The sequence below is a fragment of the Cyanistes caeruleus genome, chromosome 1 (genome assembly GCF_971803275.1).
Source record: "Cyanistes caeruleus chromosome 1, bCyaCae1.hap1.1, whole genome shotgun sequence".
In the NCBI taxonomy this organism is placed as follows: Eukaryota; Metazoa; Chordata; class Aves; order Passeriformes; family Paridae; genus Cyanistes; species Cyanistes caeruleus.
Window position 1 is genome coordinate 12,372,657 of NC_141701.1, and position 12,106 is coordinate 12,384,762.

General features: G+C 41.9%; 1 protein-coding gene across 2 annotated transcripts in view; it reads right to left on the reverse strand.

The window, feature by feature from the left end:
• The window catches only part of FER1L6 (fer-1 like family member 6), a 75,289-nt gene extending 63,660 nt beyond the window's left edge, over positions 1 to 11,629 (reverse strand). The window contains exon 1 of one of the 2 annotated variants that reach the window (XM_023921482.2): positions 11,495 to 11,629. In XM_023921482.2, coding sequence (XP_023777250.2) covers positions 11,495 to 11,514 — 20 coding nt within the window. In that variant the 5' untranslated portion in view covers positions 11,515 to 11,629. Of the gene's footprint in view, positions 1 to 1,061; positions 1,165 to 11,494 lie in introns of those variants that run through there. The other variant, XM_086875661.1, reaches the window with a different exon arrangement.
• Between the last annotated feature and the right edge of the window lie 477 nt (positions 11,630 to 12,106).

The following is a 12,106-nucleotide window of genomic DNA, read 5'->3' on the forward strand; positions in this document are numbered from 1 at the left end:
AGGCAACAAGTTTAAAACAAATGAGGGTGTGAACAGATGAGGTGTTCTCCAGTGAGACATATAAATCACACATTGCAAAGGAGGTTGTTGAGTTAGAGAATTCAAAGAGATTTCAAGCACATTTATGGAGTTTGTGGACAGAGGGTCTGATATCCATCCAGCTCATAAACTTTCTTTGCTGAGGGCCGTGCTCATACCTGTTTCACAAACTGTGTTTCCAACTATGCACCTTTGACCCTTCTTGGGAGGCAGAAACTGGCTTGACATGGCTGCTTCCATGTTTTTCAGCATTTTAATTAAAAAAAATCACTTCCCTAGACGCAGAAGAAGAAATACCAGGTATATTGATATGGACTCTGAGGAACCTGTAGTTTGAACCATTGAATTGTGCACAGTTCTGCCATAAATTATCTAAAACTCCAAATTCTGAGAAGGCTTCAGGAACAGCAGCACCACAGCACGGTATATCTGCAAACACTGGCCATTTACCCTGGCACATACAGCCAGGTTTCTTCCAAGCCCTGTCCCTTCTGCAGAAAACCAATGACTTATTATTTAGCATCCTTATGCATCATGAGTCATGACAACAAGGAAGTCACATCCTGAGCAGATGCAAATTAGTGGTCATACTCAATAACTTTTCTCATGTCAATACACAAGAGCTGGGTAACAGATCTAACTGAATTAGATCTAGCTAAATTAAGTTAGCTGCTAAATGCTAACACAGGCATACAAAATAAAGAATGCAGTTATTACATGCAGAGATATCCCTTTTCTTGTTCCTGCACCTCTTAGAGTTTTTTACTCCTCTACAGGGATCTTGAATCCTCACTTGCTGAACTGTAAAGGATTTCCCATGACTTTGTGCAGTTAGAAATAATTAAAGACAGCACAAGACATTATAGACTAGATCTTACCAGAAATAATTATCACACCCACCAGGAGCAGCTAAACAAGCATTAAAGGACTTGTTGATTTTCTTTTCCCTTAAGAAAAAGCCTTTTAATATAATTAGCTGAATTTAATTTAAATGGAAGATTTCCTGAGAGTATTAGGCATACCTGTGGGCCTGAGGTATCACTGTTGAGGGCTCCATCCTGCTGTTTTTCTTTCAGTCTCTACCTCTTACATTGTGAATGGGCTTTCCGAGCTTATAGAACCAATCAGGTTGGAAAAGACCTCTAAGACCATCAAGTCCAACCATTAAGCTGAGACTGCCAAGTCCACCACTAAGCCATGTCCCTGAGTGCCACATCTACATGTCTTTTAAATACCTCCAGGATGGTGACTCAGCCACTTTCCTGGGCTGCCTGTTTCGTTGCTTGATAACGCTTTCAGTGAAGAATTCTTTTGAAATATCCTATCTAAAACCTCCCCTGGCCACATTTGTGGCTGTGTCCTCTTGTTCTATTTGCATTTAAGTTTGCTTCTTGCTGGTAGCAAATGTGTTGCCTGGTTAGTCAATCTGGTAAACACTGAACAAGAACAAAGATTTATCTCAGTGCAAACATTAACTCCTCTTGCTCTGCAGAGATCTGCAGGAGCCAGTGTGTTGTGGAAGTCACGCACTGCTCTTGAACAGCAGCTCCAAAAAAAAGGACACCAGGTTTATCACATTCACCAAGATACATTGAAAAGGTTTAGATTTCAGATAGTCTTAGCAATCAGTCTCTGGAAAAATAGGCCTATCTAGAGTATTCTTGTATTTGCACTCACTTCTTTTTTAATAAGGACATAATTTCTTTTGGTCTATTTTCATTTTCCACACATAGCTTGCCTAACTTCTCTCTATTGCAGCTCAGTGTACAAGGCTCTGGCTTGTGACTCCCCATTCTACTTCTCCAACCTCCCCAGTTCAAAGGCTTAATATCTGTTATTCTTAGTAAATAAAGCATTATACTAGTCACAGCTCTTGACTCCAGTCTTGTAAGTACAGCTGCTTCCTTGACATTTCCTCTTGGACATACTTCAGTCCTTACTGAGAACAAATTAGAGCCACAAGATCACTTGTTCTGCACTTCTCAAAGGCCATTTTCACATTGTTCCTAACTTTGTCTGATGGGAGCTGGCCTTTAAAGAGGACACCATATCACTCTGAGGTGAACATCTCTTTTAAGGACACCTTTGGAATTAAGCATTTGAACCCCAGCAGGAGGATTCATTACTCCCAAATTAATACATAATTAAGTTCCCTGCAGTGATGAAGTACCCATAGCATGTGAAGTATCAGTAATTTTGCTGAAGTGAAAAATTGCAGAGAAATTAAACTACAATAGGCAGCTTAACCCAAGCAATCAATCAGGGTCAAAATTCTCTATCCTTTTGTTTCTTTCAGTGGAATTTAGGGAGATGGGTGCCTCTGCAGGTCAGGCTTATTTGCTCTTCTTCTGTTCAAGAAGATTCCAGCCTAGCTGTCCAGAAGTTGCCCTGCCTCCACCAGCATTCATCACAATCTTGTTTGACTTGAGAGATTGGGCACAGCTCTGCTCAGAGGAGAAATGGTAATTAAATCAGATATCTCATATGCTCCTATATCTGTAAAAACCATATGCAAAATTCCTTTTTCTCCAATGGAGCAGAAAATTAATGCTTTTATTTTTTTTTATTCATTCATCCTTCTGAATTTTGCAATTAGCCCCAAGTTCTTGTACTGGCATTTACTGGGGATACTCTTCTTCAATTTATTTTCTTAATCTTTCTATCTACTTTGTCTTTCCCAGTTTTGGGTAATAATGTGCCTATGCCACAGGCAGCTACTATCTACTTCCCTTAAAAGGCTTAATAACTTTCTCCTTAAAAAGCATGAACTATGCTAAGGAAGGAACTGGAACATGGATAAAAGCACATAACAGTACAGCCAGCCCAGGCAGACTGGGCTGACAGCAGAATGGTGTGGTCCCCTGGGACGTCCCACACAGCACAGCCATTCCTAAGCACTTTCACCAAAAAAAAAGGTTTTAAAACACCCTGCTCCTAGATGAAATCCTAAACATCAGGAGCAGTCAGTGAGCCCTTTTAGTGGAAGGGTTGCTCAGTCTGCTAAAATTAAAAAAAATAATTAATTAATAATTAAAAAAAAATATATCTTGCAGGGATGAATTTAAAAATGATTCATGACCTGCACAGAATGGTTTCACTACCCTGTCCTAGAAATTGCAACCAAGTTGTGCAGAACTGGCAGCTCTGCAGAAAAAAGCTGTCAAGGAGAGTCCTGAGCACACCAGAGGATGATCAGTTTTGTTCAGCAACATCCTGTTAGGCAACCAAATCCTGTTTACCTCTCCAGAGAGCTTCTCTGTCAGCCTGCAAGCCCCCTACACCATCCAGGTCTCAAACAGCTATTTTTCAAACTAGGCAAAGCTTCCCATAAGACCTGAAGCAATCCAGTAATATCCCTTTTGCTCAGCTGGACATGGTGGCTCTGCTTTGAGGACTCAATTAGCATTTGAATGGCAAAAGCTGAGGTGACCATTCATCAGCTGCCCTGTCCTAATTAATTTAATTTCTTTCTTTTCTTTTCTTTTCTTTTCTTTTCTTTTCTTTTCTTTTCTTTTCTTTTCTTTTCTTTTCTTCTTTTCTTTTCTTTTCTTTTCTTTTCTTTTCTTTTCTTTTCTTTTCTTTTCTTTTCTTTTCTTTTCTTTTCTTTTCTTTTCTTTTCTCTTTGTTGAAGGAGAAAGTAGAAAGTAAGTTTGTCTTGACTGCTTAATCTGTAGGAAATGTTCTCAGACTTAAGAAATGTAACAGTTAAGATTCAGTGTGTAAAGAGGTGTAAATCAGCCTTCAGGCCATATGGGATGCCTGCCTTGAGCTGCCAACAGGGCTTTTTTAAGTGGATGTAAACATGTACACTGCTCCTCAGTCCATGTGCCTCCAGACTGGCAAGGCTGGCAAGAAATCTCACAGACTGTTTTATAACTGAGTGCTATTACAGCAAGGAAAGGCTGTGAGGGTGGGATCTCCTGTTCTTGTTGCTGTGAAGGACCACGTTCCAGGTGCAACTTCAGCCCGTGTTTTCTGAAGTTTGTTTCCAGAACTGCTGTGCCACAAGTAGGGCAGAAGCAGACTCCATGTGTGTTTCCATACATACTGAAATCAAGTCATGTTTCCAGAGCACATAGTACAGCGAGAGTGTTCTTCCAGGAACTACCCTTACATTTATTACTACTCACTAGAAAATCCATGGGTGCCATGTAGAAGCTGGACATTAAATTAGTAAAATCAGACCATGTGATATTTCCTATGTGCATGACTAGAGCATTGACAATTCCATTCTTCTCGCTCTTTGATAGTGAAACTAAAAACTCTTCAATACTTTCTCAGAGACTTTGAGAGACTCTGTGAGGCTTTCTGTGAACATACCATGACCCACACACAGTGGGGTCCTGGTCTTTGCCTTCCATTGCATCAAAGACAGTGAAAAATGTCACCATAATAATCCTGGTGATTGCTGTGGCACACAGTAAGGGCTGGGTGAGGGGCACAGTCCCTGTGTTGGGAGAACAGGCTTCAGGGTGGTGGTAGCCAAAAGTGAAACTTTTGTCAGCAGGATTAACAGCATTCTATTAAAACTGGTGGAAAACAAGGGAAAACACAGTTTCCAGCTGTGCAGCAGCAAAGAGCCCCACAGGAACCCTTCCTTCACCAGTTGCCCATCACAGACCACAAAACACAGATCACTGCCTCAGGGGGAACACTCTACCAAGCTTTGCCCCTCTTCTCCCCAACCTCAGCAATATTTGTTAAATATTTGTTTAAATCATTTTTGTCCCACCATGCTCAGCTTTGTTCAGCTTTGCAGCTCCTGCTCTCACCCAGCAGGAACAGCCCTGCACCAGCTGTGAGCCTCAGCCAGGCGCCACGGGACAGAAGTCCCTCTGCCTGATGGATTGCTCTGTGCCACAGCAACAGAAGGACAGAAAGTGCTGGCATGTTCATTTTATGAATCTGAGACTGAACAGAAACTCCCTTCTATTTACAGAGTGGGTGTTTCTCTGAGCTGCCTGATAAATCAAGGTGGGAGCTGTGCCCAACACCAAGTTATAGGATGCTTAGGAACTTAGGAGTGTCAAGAAATAGAAAGTTTGCATAAGGAGAGGTTTTCAATAGTCAATATGTTAAAAAAGTGACTCAGCCCCTCTCCTGTCATAAAAAGGTAGACCAGACCTGGGCTAAGTCCAGCCTCCAGTGGAAGGCCAGAGATGAGAAGAAAGTCAAGATACAGAGTCTATTTCCAGCCTCGCTCCTGACATATCAATAAAGTTGTGTAGCTTTGAGTGTTCTCTTCAGTTAATGGATTTAAAATATTTACCTGTCCCTTGGGAAGAGCATCAGACTTCAGTGGTTTTAAAAGAGCTCTGATCAAAACCATAGCATTTACAGAGATGGGCTGGTGCATGTGAGGGCAAAATGGTTCCTCCCAACTACCCCAGGCACATGTTTTGTGTTCAGTTTCTTTAATGGGTACAGAATATTGTTCTCAAGCACCTTTGAGACCCTGAGGGACCATGCCATTTGTTCCTCTGGGACAGGTGGTCTGCATTTTACATTCAAGGACAGACTGGACAGGTCCCTGAGCAATCAGATCTAGTTGAAGGTGTCCCTGCCTATGGCAGGGCATTGGGAGCAGATGACCATTAAAGATCTCTTTCAACCCAAACCATTCTATGATTCCAGATGGTACCAAACTGGGCGTGTTGCTGCCAGCTACAAGCAGCTATAAACAGTTGTGACTTCATTTTGCAGGAAGTCAGAGAACAAGAAGCATAAATCATCTGCTGACAGGGAGTCCTCAAAGCATTGGAACAACACCTTTTGGAGAAAGTGAAGTGATACCTGGTTAGAAAAAGACATTAAATAGGCTGTCCACTCAGCAGGTACAAATTGGTGTGTTCTCTCACTGACCAGGTAGCCCTTTATGGACCTTAATGAGATTTCTCTAATTTTTCAGAGAATAATACATAGGTCAAAAACAATGCAGAGGCATCTAACTAATGATCCAGGTGAAAATAAATAAAGAAGTTTGATAAAGCCAAGTATAAAGAGCAGAATTTGGCTCATCTAAGTGATGCTGCAAAGCTGACCAAGGGCCAAGAGACGTGCAGATATGCAAGGGCTGTACAGGGCCATAGCAAGAGCATTTTTCCAATGCTTCCTACAGCTTTGGGGAGCAGGTTGCAAGGTGGTCACACAGGGATGGAGAGACAGAACCTGCTGATCTCTGCAAAACCAGGATAGCATGGGACAATGCTGTTGGATTACCTCAGTGAACGTATTTCTTCCTGAATATTGAACAGATGGATGCTCTGATGTAAAGAAAAATATTTCAGATTTGAGAAATATAATATGTGCTTATGGAAGTGAAGTATTACTTTCAGTGCCCTGCCCAGGGGCACCTCAGTGTTCTGATAACATCCCTAACTCAGTCTTTTAACACCTCCTTTATTAAAATTTTTATTTCAGGGAGATAAAGACATACAAAAGGGTGGAGGGAGTGGTACTCAAGAACCCTGAACTGTAATCCCAGCTTTGCTCAAAGCAGGTGAGCAGCTGCTGGCAGGTCTCCGTGCCCCTGCTTCCCCTTCCATCTCCCTGCTTGTACAGCAGGTGTTGCAGTGTGGCTCAGGCAGCACAAAGTGACTCAGACCCCACTAATGCCTTTGGTTCTACTTGTGCAGTCATAAAAACTACTGCATCTGCAGAAGTAATGAAGCATCAGTGACAGACTTGGGGCTGTGCTGGTCTGCAAAAGAAACCTGCTCAGCTGCCAAGTCACAGAGCAGTCTCACTTCCAGGTCAGCCTGGAGGGGTCTGTAATCTGCCTATAGTCAGTGATGATCCCTGATTTAGTGCCCTGTGAGTGTTAAAACAAGCCTGGGGCAGGAACTGTTCCTGACCAAGCCTTGCCCTGTGAAGCCAGGCAGACAGGCATCCCTTGCTGAGCCATTTCTCACAGGCAGTGCCAGACCTCAGTATTCAGCCCTGCTTTGCAGCTCAGCTGTGCAATCTTCCTCCCCCCAAGGGGCTTGTTATTTTACAGTACTCACAATATACTTGGTCTTTGACTTCCCCAAGTCCACTAGCAAGATTTGTCAGCAAATTATTGTGGGGCTAGGAAATGAGAGGAACCATAAATCCCATCCAGGTGCACTTGGCCCACAGTATAATGTATATTTTGGATGTGGTGGTCAATCCCAAGTCAGAGGTTAGTCTCTTGTCAAGGTATGTGTTAAATCACAGTGGTTTAATTCCTCTCCCTCCCTTACATCTCTAGTTGTAGAAGGCTGCCTGGGCCATGGATATGAAACACATTTAGAGCTGCCCTGTTTTGTACCAAACCCTGTCAGTGCCAAGAGCAGGGTCAGTGCCTCACATGCTCTGATGGGGAAGAAGGCTCTGCCTTCTGCCCAGTACAGGTGTCAGGCAGGACTCATGACCAAAAATACAGCCCAACAATATAGCCCCAAGACTGCTGGCTGGGTCATCACCCTCCAGTGATGGCATAAAATATACTGTGAATGTCAATTAAGCAGTGACATTTGCAAAGATGCTTCTGTTTTATCAGTAGATTGTTTGCACTGGAGTCTAACCATTGACTGGTGGGCAGGGAAGTATTAATCCCAAATAAATCCTTCCTGACACAGGAAGAAAACCAGGCTGTTTGCTGAGGGAAGTGCTCAGCATCTCAGTTTATCCCCCCAACACACTGAGATTCTGTACCAAGTAGACGTGAAGTTCAAACATTGCTCAGGAGAACAATCAGGTTGGTTTCGATAAACAAAAAGCTGTGAGCACAAAGCAGCTCAGAAGTCACTACACCTGGCACAGAGCTGCTTTTTCATTCCAGCCTCAAAAAGGTTGTAGCTCACCTTACCAAGACAAGTACAGACATCCAGTAACACAGGTCCTGGTAGGAAAACGTGGAGGATAAGGAACATACATTGCCCTCCAAGTGTTTTACCAAAAGCTACTGACAGTTCTTGAGCACATAATATAGTTGTCTATTTACAAATGCCTATGTATGTGGTTAAAGTTATGATTTTTGCAATGCCCACAGACTGACAACACTTCTTCACTGTGATCCCACATGGCCAACATTACATGTCTTTTCTTTTTAGATCTATTCTTCCATTATAAATCTGTTCTTATTGTCCCTACTTCAGTTCAGTCCAAATAAGTGAAAAGAACATCATTAATCAATGTAAAAGATGCTCCTAGATAAAGAGGCAAGCAGCTTGTTACTTCTGACATTTCTTGAAATATGATGAATATCATACCTATCTTAAAGTGCAAAAGACTCTTATTTCTGGCTCAGTGGGGCTGTAAAGTGCTAAAGCTTACCAGTCACATATTCCAGAATAAATTCCTGTTCTGCAAAACTTTCAAATCAGTCCTCTGCATGATTTTAGAAGATTAGCTTCATAGCAGACATATCTTTTGAAAACCAGAAGAGCAGATGCTGTCCTCAGCATTTCTGTAGATACCAAATTTAACAGGAGTATTCTATGGAATAGCTGCTGCAGTAATTGTGTTCTGGTGCAGACAGCAATCACTGCAAGGTGACTTGGTTTTCTGTATGGATAGCCTGTACCCTGCCAGGCCAAATAAACTCCTTTATTCTCCAGTCCTGAGCCAGTCATAAGAGAGAGAGAAAAATAATAGCACCTTGAACAATGACTTATAGAGAGTGAGGATAATTGCCTGAGCCAAAGGCTGAGAGCAGGACACACAGGGCTGCTGCCACTCAGCACCAAGTGACCAAGTGACCCTCTGGAAGTGCTGATCAGTGCCACACTACACATGTCTTCTGGGTTACCTTGGCAGGCTGCTAAACACCACACAGCCATTCACTCACTCCCCCTCAGTGGGGTGGGGGGGAGATAAGGAAAAATAAAGAAAAAACTCTTTCATTGAGATGAAGAATTTTAATAGGACAAAAATTAAGGGGAAGAAATAATAATAATAATAATAATAATAATAATAATAATAATAATAATAATAATAATAATAATAATAATAATAATAATAATACACAAAACAAATTATGCACAATGCAGTTTGGTTATCACCCACAGACTGATGCCCAGCCGGTCCCCAGCCAGTTACCACCTGCAGACAATTCCCTCAGTTCATTGTTCAGCATGATGCCATATGGTATGGAATATCCCTTGGATCAGCTGGGGTCAGCTGTCCCACCTGTGTTCACTCACAACCTTTTGTGCACCTCCAGACTCCTCACTCTCAGGGCAGTGTGAGAAGCTGAAAAGTCCTTGACAGAGAGTAAGTACTTCTCAAGAACAACTAAAACATGTATTACCAACATTATTCTCAACCCTAAATCCTAATCTTGCAGCTCTGTACCAGATACTAACTGTACCCCAGCTGAAACCAGGACTATGTGCTTCACACTCATGCTGCCAAATGCCTTTAAACAGCACTCTCCTCTGGTGCTGCAGCAACTCAGTTTCCATTTCCTACCAGAAAATCCAAACTTGTAAAAAGAAGGTGTGTGACCAGTCCAGATTTTCCACAAAATCACCCTTTAATTCAAAGATAGTTTTATGATTCAAAGGAGAGGGCCTGAAAGTTCTGGACAAATATCTTCTCTCTCACCTTTTACCACAGCCATCAACATAACATTGTTTATCAATATTGCTCCTTTGTTTCGCTGTTGCTAGAGGAAAGCTGCTCAAATAAAGGCTGTATAAAATGTCTAGAACACTACTAATGACTACAGTAAACATCTTTATGTCTCAGTATTTGTGTCTCATCAGTGTCCTTGAGAGCATCCTCCCATCACAGGGTGGAAGTCAAAGGAGTTTGCTGTTTGGGGGTATGATTCACACTTTTTCAGCAATAAGCACATTTGGTTGAAACAAGTTATTTCGGATATTGCAGTATTTCTCAAGATGCTTGGAAGCAGCCGAGCAACTGCAATTGCCACAAGTCTTGCTAGTGTCAGAGATAGAAATGGCTAGTCAAAAATACCTGACTGCAGTCTAGCAAGAAGCCTGTCTCCACATAAAATTTGGTCCTCTTGTGAGGAATTAGTTCTAGATCAAATTTCATTCATATTTTACCAGGACTATTTAATAAGGAAGAAAAGCAAACAAACATGAAAAGAGATACAGATTATTATTTGAAGAAAGATTGCTGGAAGAATTACTAATATGTCAAATAAATTATTTTTATATAAACATAAAGAGGAATAATTAATCTTCTATTCACAGAATAGTAGATTAGCTTGGGTTGAAAGGGACCTTTGAACATTTTTAAGCCCAACCCCCCCACCACAGACAGGGACACCTTTCACGAGACCAGGTTGCTCCAAGCCCTATCCAACCTGGTCTTGAGCACTTCCCAGGCTGGAGTGTCTACAACTCCTCTGAACATTCTGCTCCAGTGTCTCACTGCCCTCATCAAAAAATTCTTCCTTATGTCCAATTTAAACCCACTGATTTTCAGTTTATAACTATTGCCCCTTGTCCTGCCACTACAAGCCCTGGTAAAAAGACTTTCTCTGTTATTCTGTAAGGGCCATCTGTATATTGAGAGGCTGCAGTAAGGTCTCCCTTGACCTTTCTCTTCTCCAGGCTAAATAATCTCAACTCTTTCATCTTCTCTTCACAGGAGAGGTGCTCCAGCCCCTCACCATTGTTGTGGCCTCCTGTGGACCCATTCCAAGGGTCTTTCCTTATGAAAAATAAGCACTTCACAAACTAGAGCTGATCCCCAGCTCATGAATGTGATCAATTTCAGGAAAATAAGATTATTTCCAGCTGCTACACCTGAGTATTAAAAGATTTAAGTGTCAAATTTTGCCTTTAAGCGCATCCTATTGAAATCAAAATACATTCTCAATGGATAAACTGATGGATATATGTATCTACCTTTACCTATGAAACACAGCGATGCTGTTTCTAAGTACTTCTTCAGAATAGAATCACAAAATTACAGGGAGAGATAGTAGTTATGTTAAGCCAACTGATGCAGACACAGAAACCACTCTTACACACTCAAGCCCCACAGCCCTGGGCCAGGGTGCTCCAAGGGATTTCTGTTCTCTTATCGTGCACTGCTGGGTCAATGAACACCAAGTGTGAACCAGAGTGGTCCTGAAGACACTAAAATTGTAGAAAACACTTGACAAGAAAAGAAAGACCTAAAGACACAAGAAAATATGCTTGCCAGAGACATTAATCTCCTCCTACTTGTAGTTCAGTAGAATTCATGATATTCTCTTGAAGACTTTCAAACAAAAAACAAACAAACAAAACCCCCCAAATAAACAACAAAAAACCTCAAAAAAACCCAAAAAACCCCCCAAAAAAAAACAAAAACCAAAAAATAACCCAAACTTCCTGACTTCAATGAAACCATCGTGCAAGCACCTTAATGTTAAAATTCTAAGTCTCTAAGTATTCTTAAAATTATTTTTTTTAAGTGCAGATGTCTTGCATTTTCACTACCAAAAAAAATAAATGAAAAGAGACATTACCTGGGCTTTTTTTCCTCCATCTTCTACACCTTCCTGTTGTCTGGTGTCAAGCAGGCCTCCAGCAGCTCATCCCACACATGCCAGACACTCCAGTCTTCTTCCTTTGGCTGCCATCGGGATTCTGCCTGTGTTTATGATTAACCACCGAGAGATCCGCCACAGTGGGGTGAGGCTGTTTAAACACTTTGTTATATCCATGACGGTTATTGTAGATAAGGTTTCCCAAAGCACTCAAGTGTACAAGTGCAGCCAGCTGCTTACTGAAGCCTAGCAAAAGTCTGTGGTTTTGGCTCATAGTGCTCCTTCACAGAGACCTGTTTTCCTCCTCCTGCCATGTTTCTGCAGTCAGGTGTGATCAGCTCACGGCTCAGCTAGTGTTTAGGCTCATAAAACAGCTCCAGAGCACAATAGCCTGATGTTCTTGGGGGCAAGGATTCTAAAATGGGGTATGCTGGGGATTTTTGGGTTATGAGGTATATATCCTTTCACAGGGCTTCATGTGGTCCAGGTACTTGCTGCACTAACAAAACTTCTGCTCCTTCTCCACATGCATAGACCCTCTTTCCAGATTTACCAATCCAGACTTTTCTCCCCAGTATACAAATATCCCAA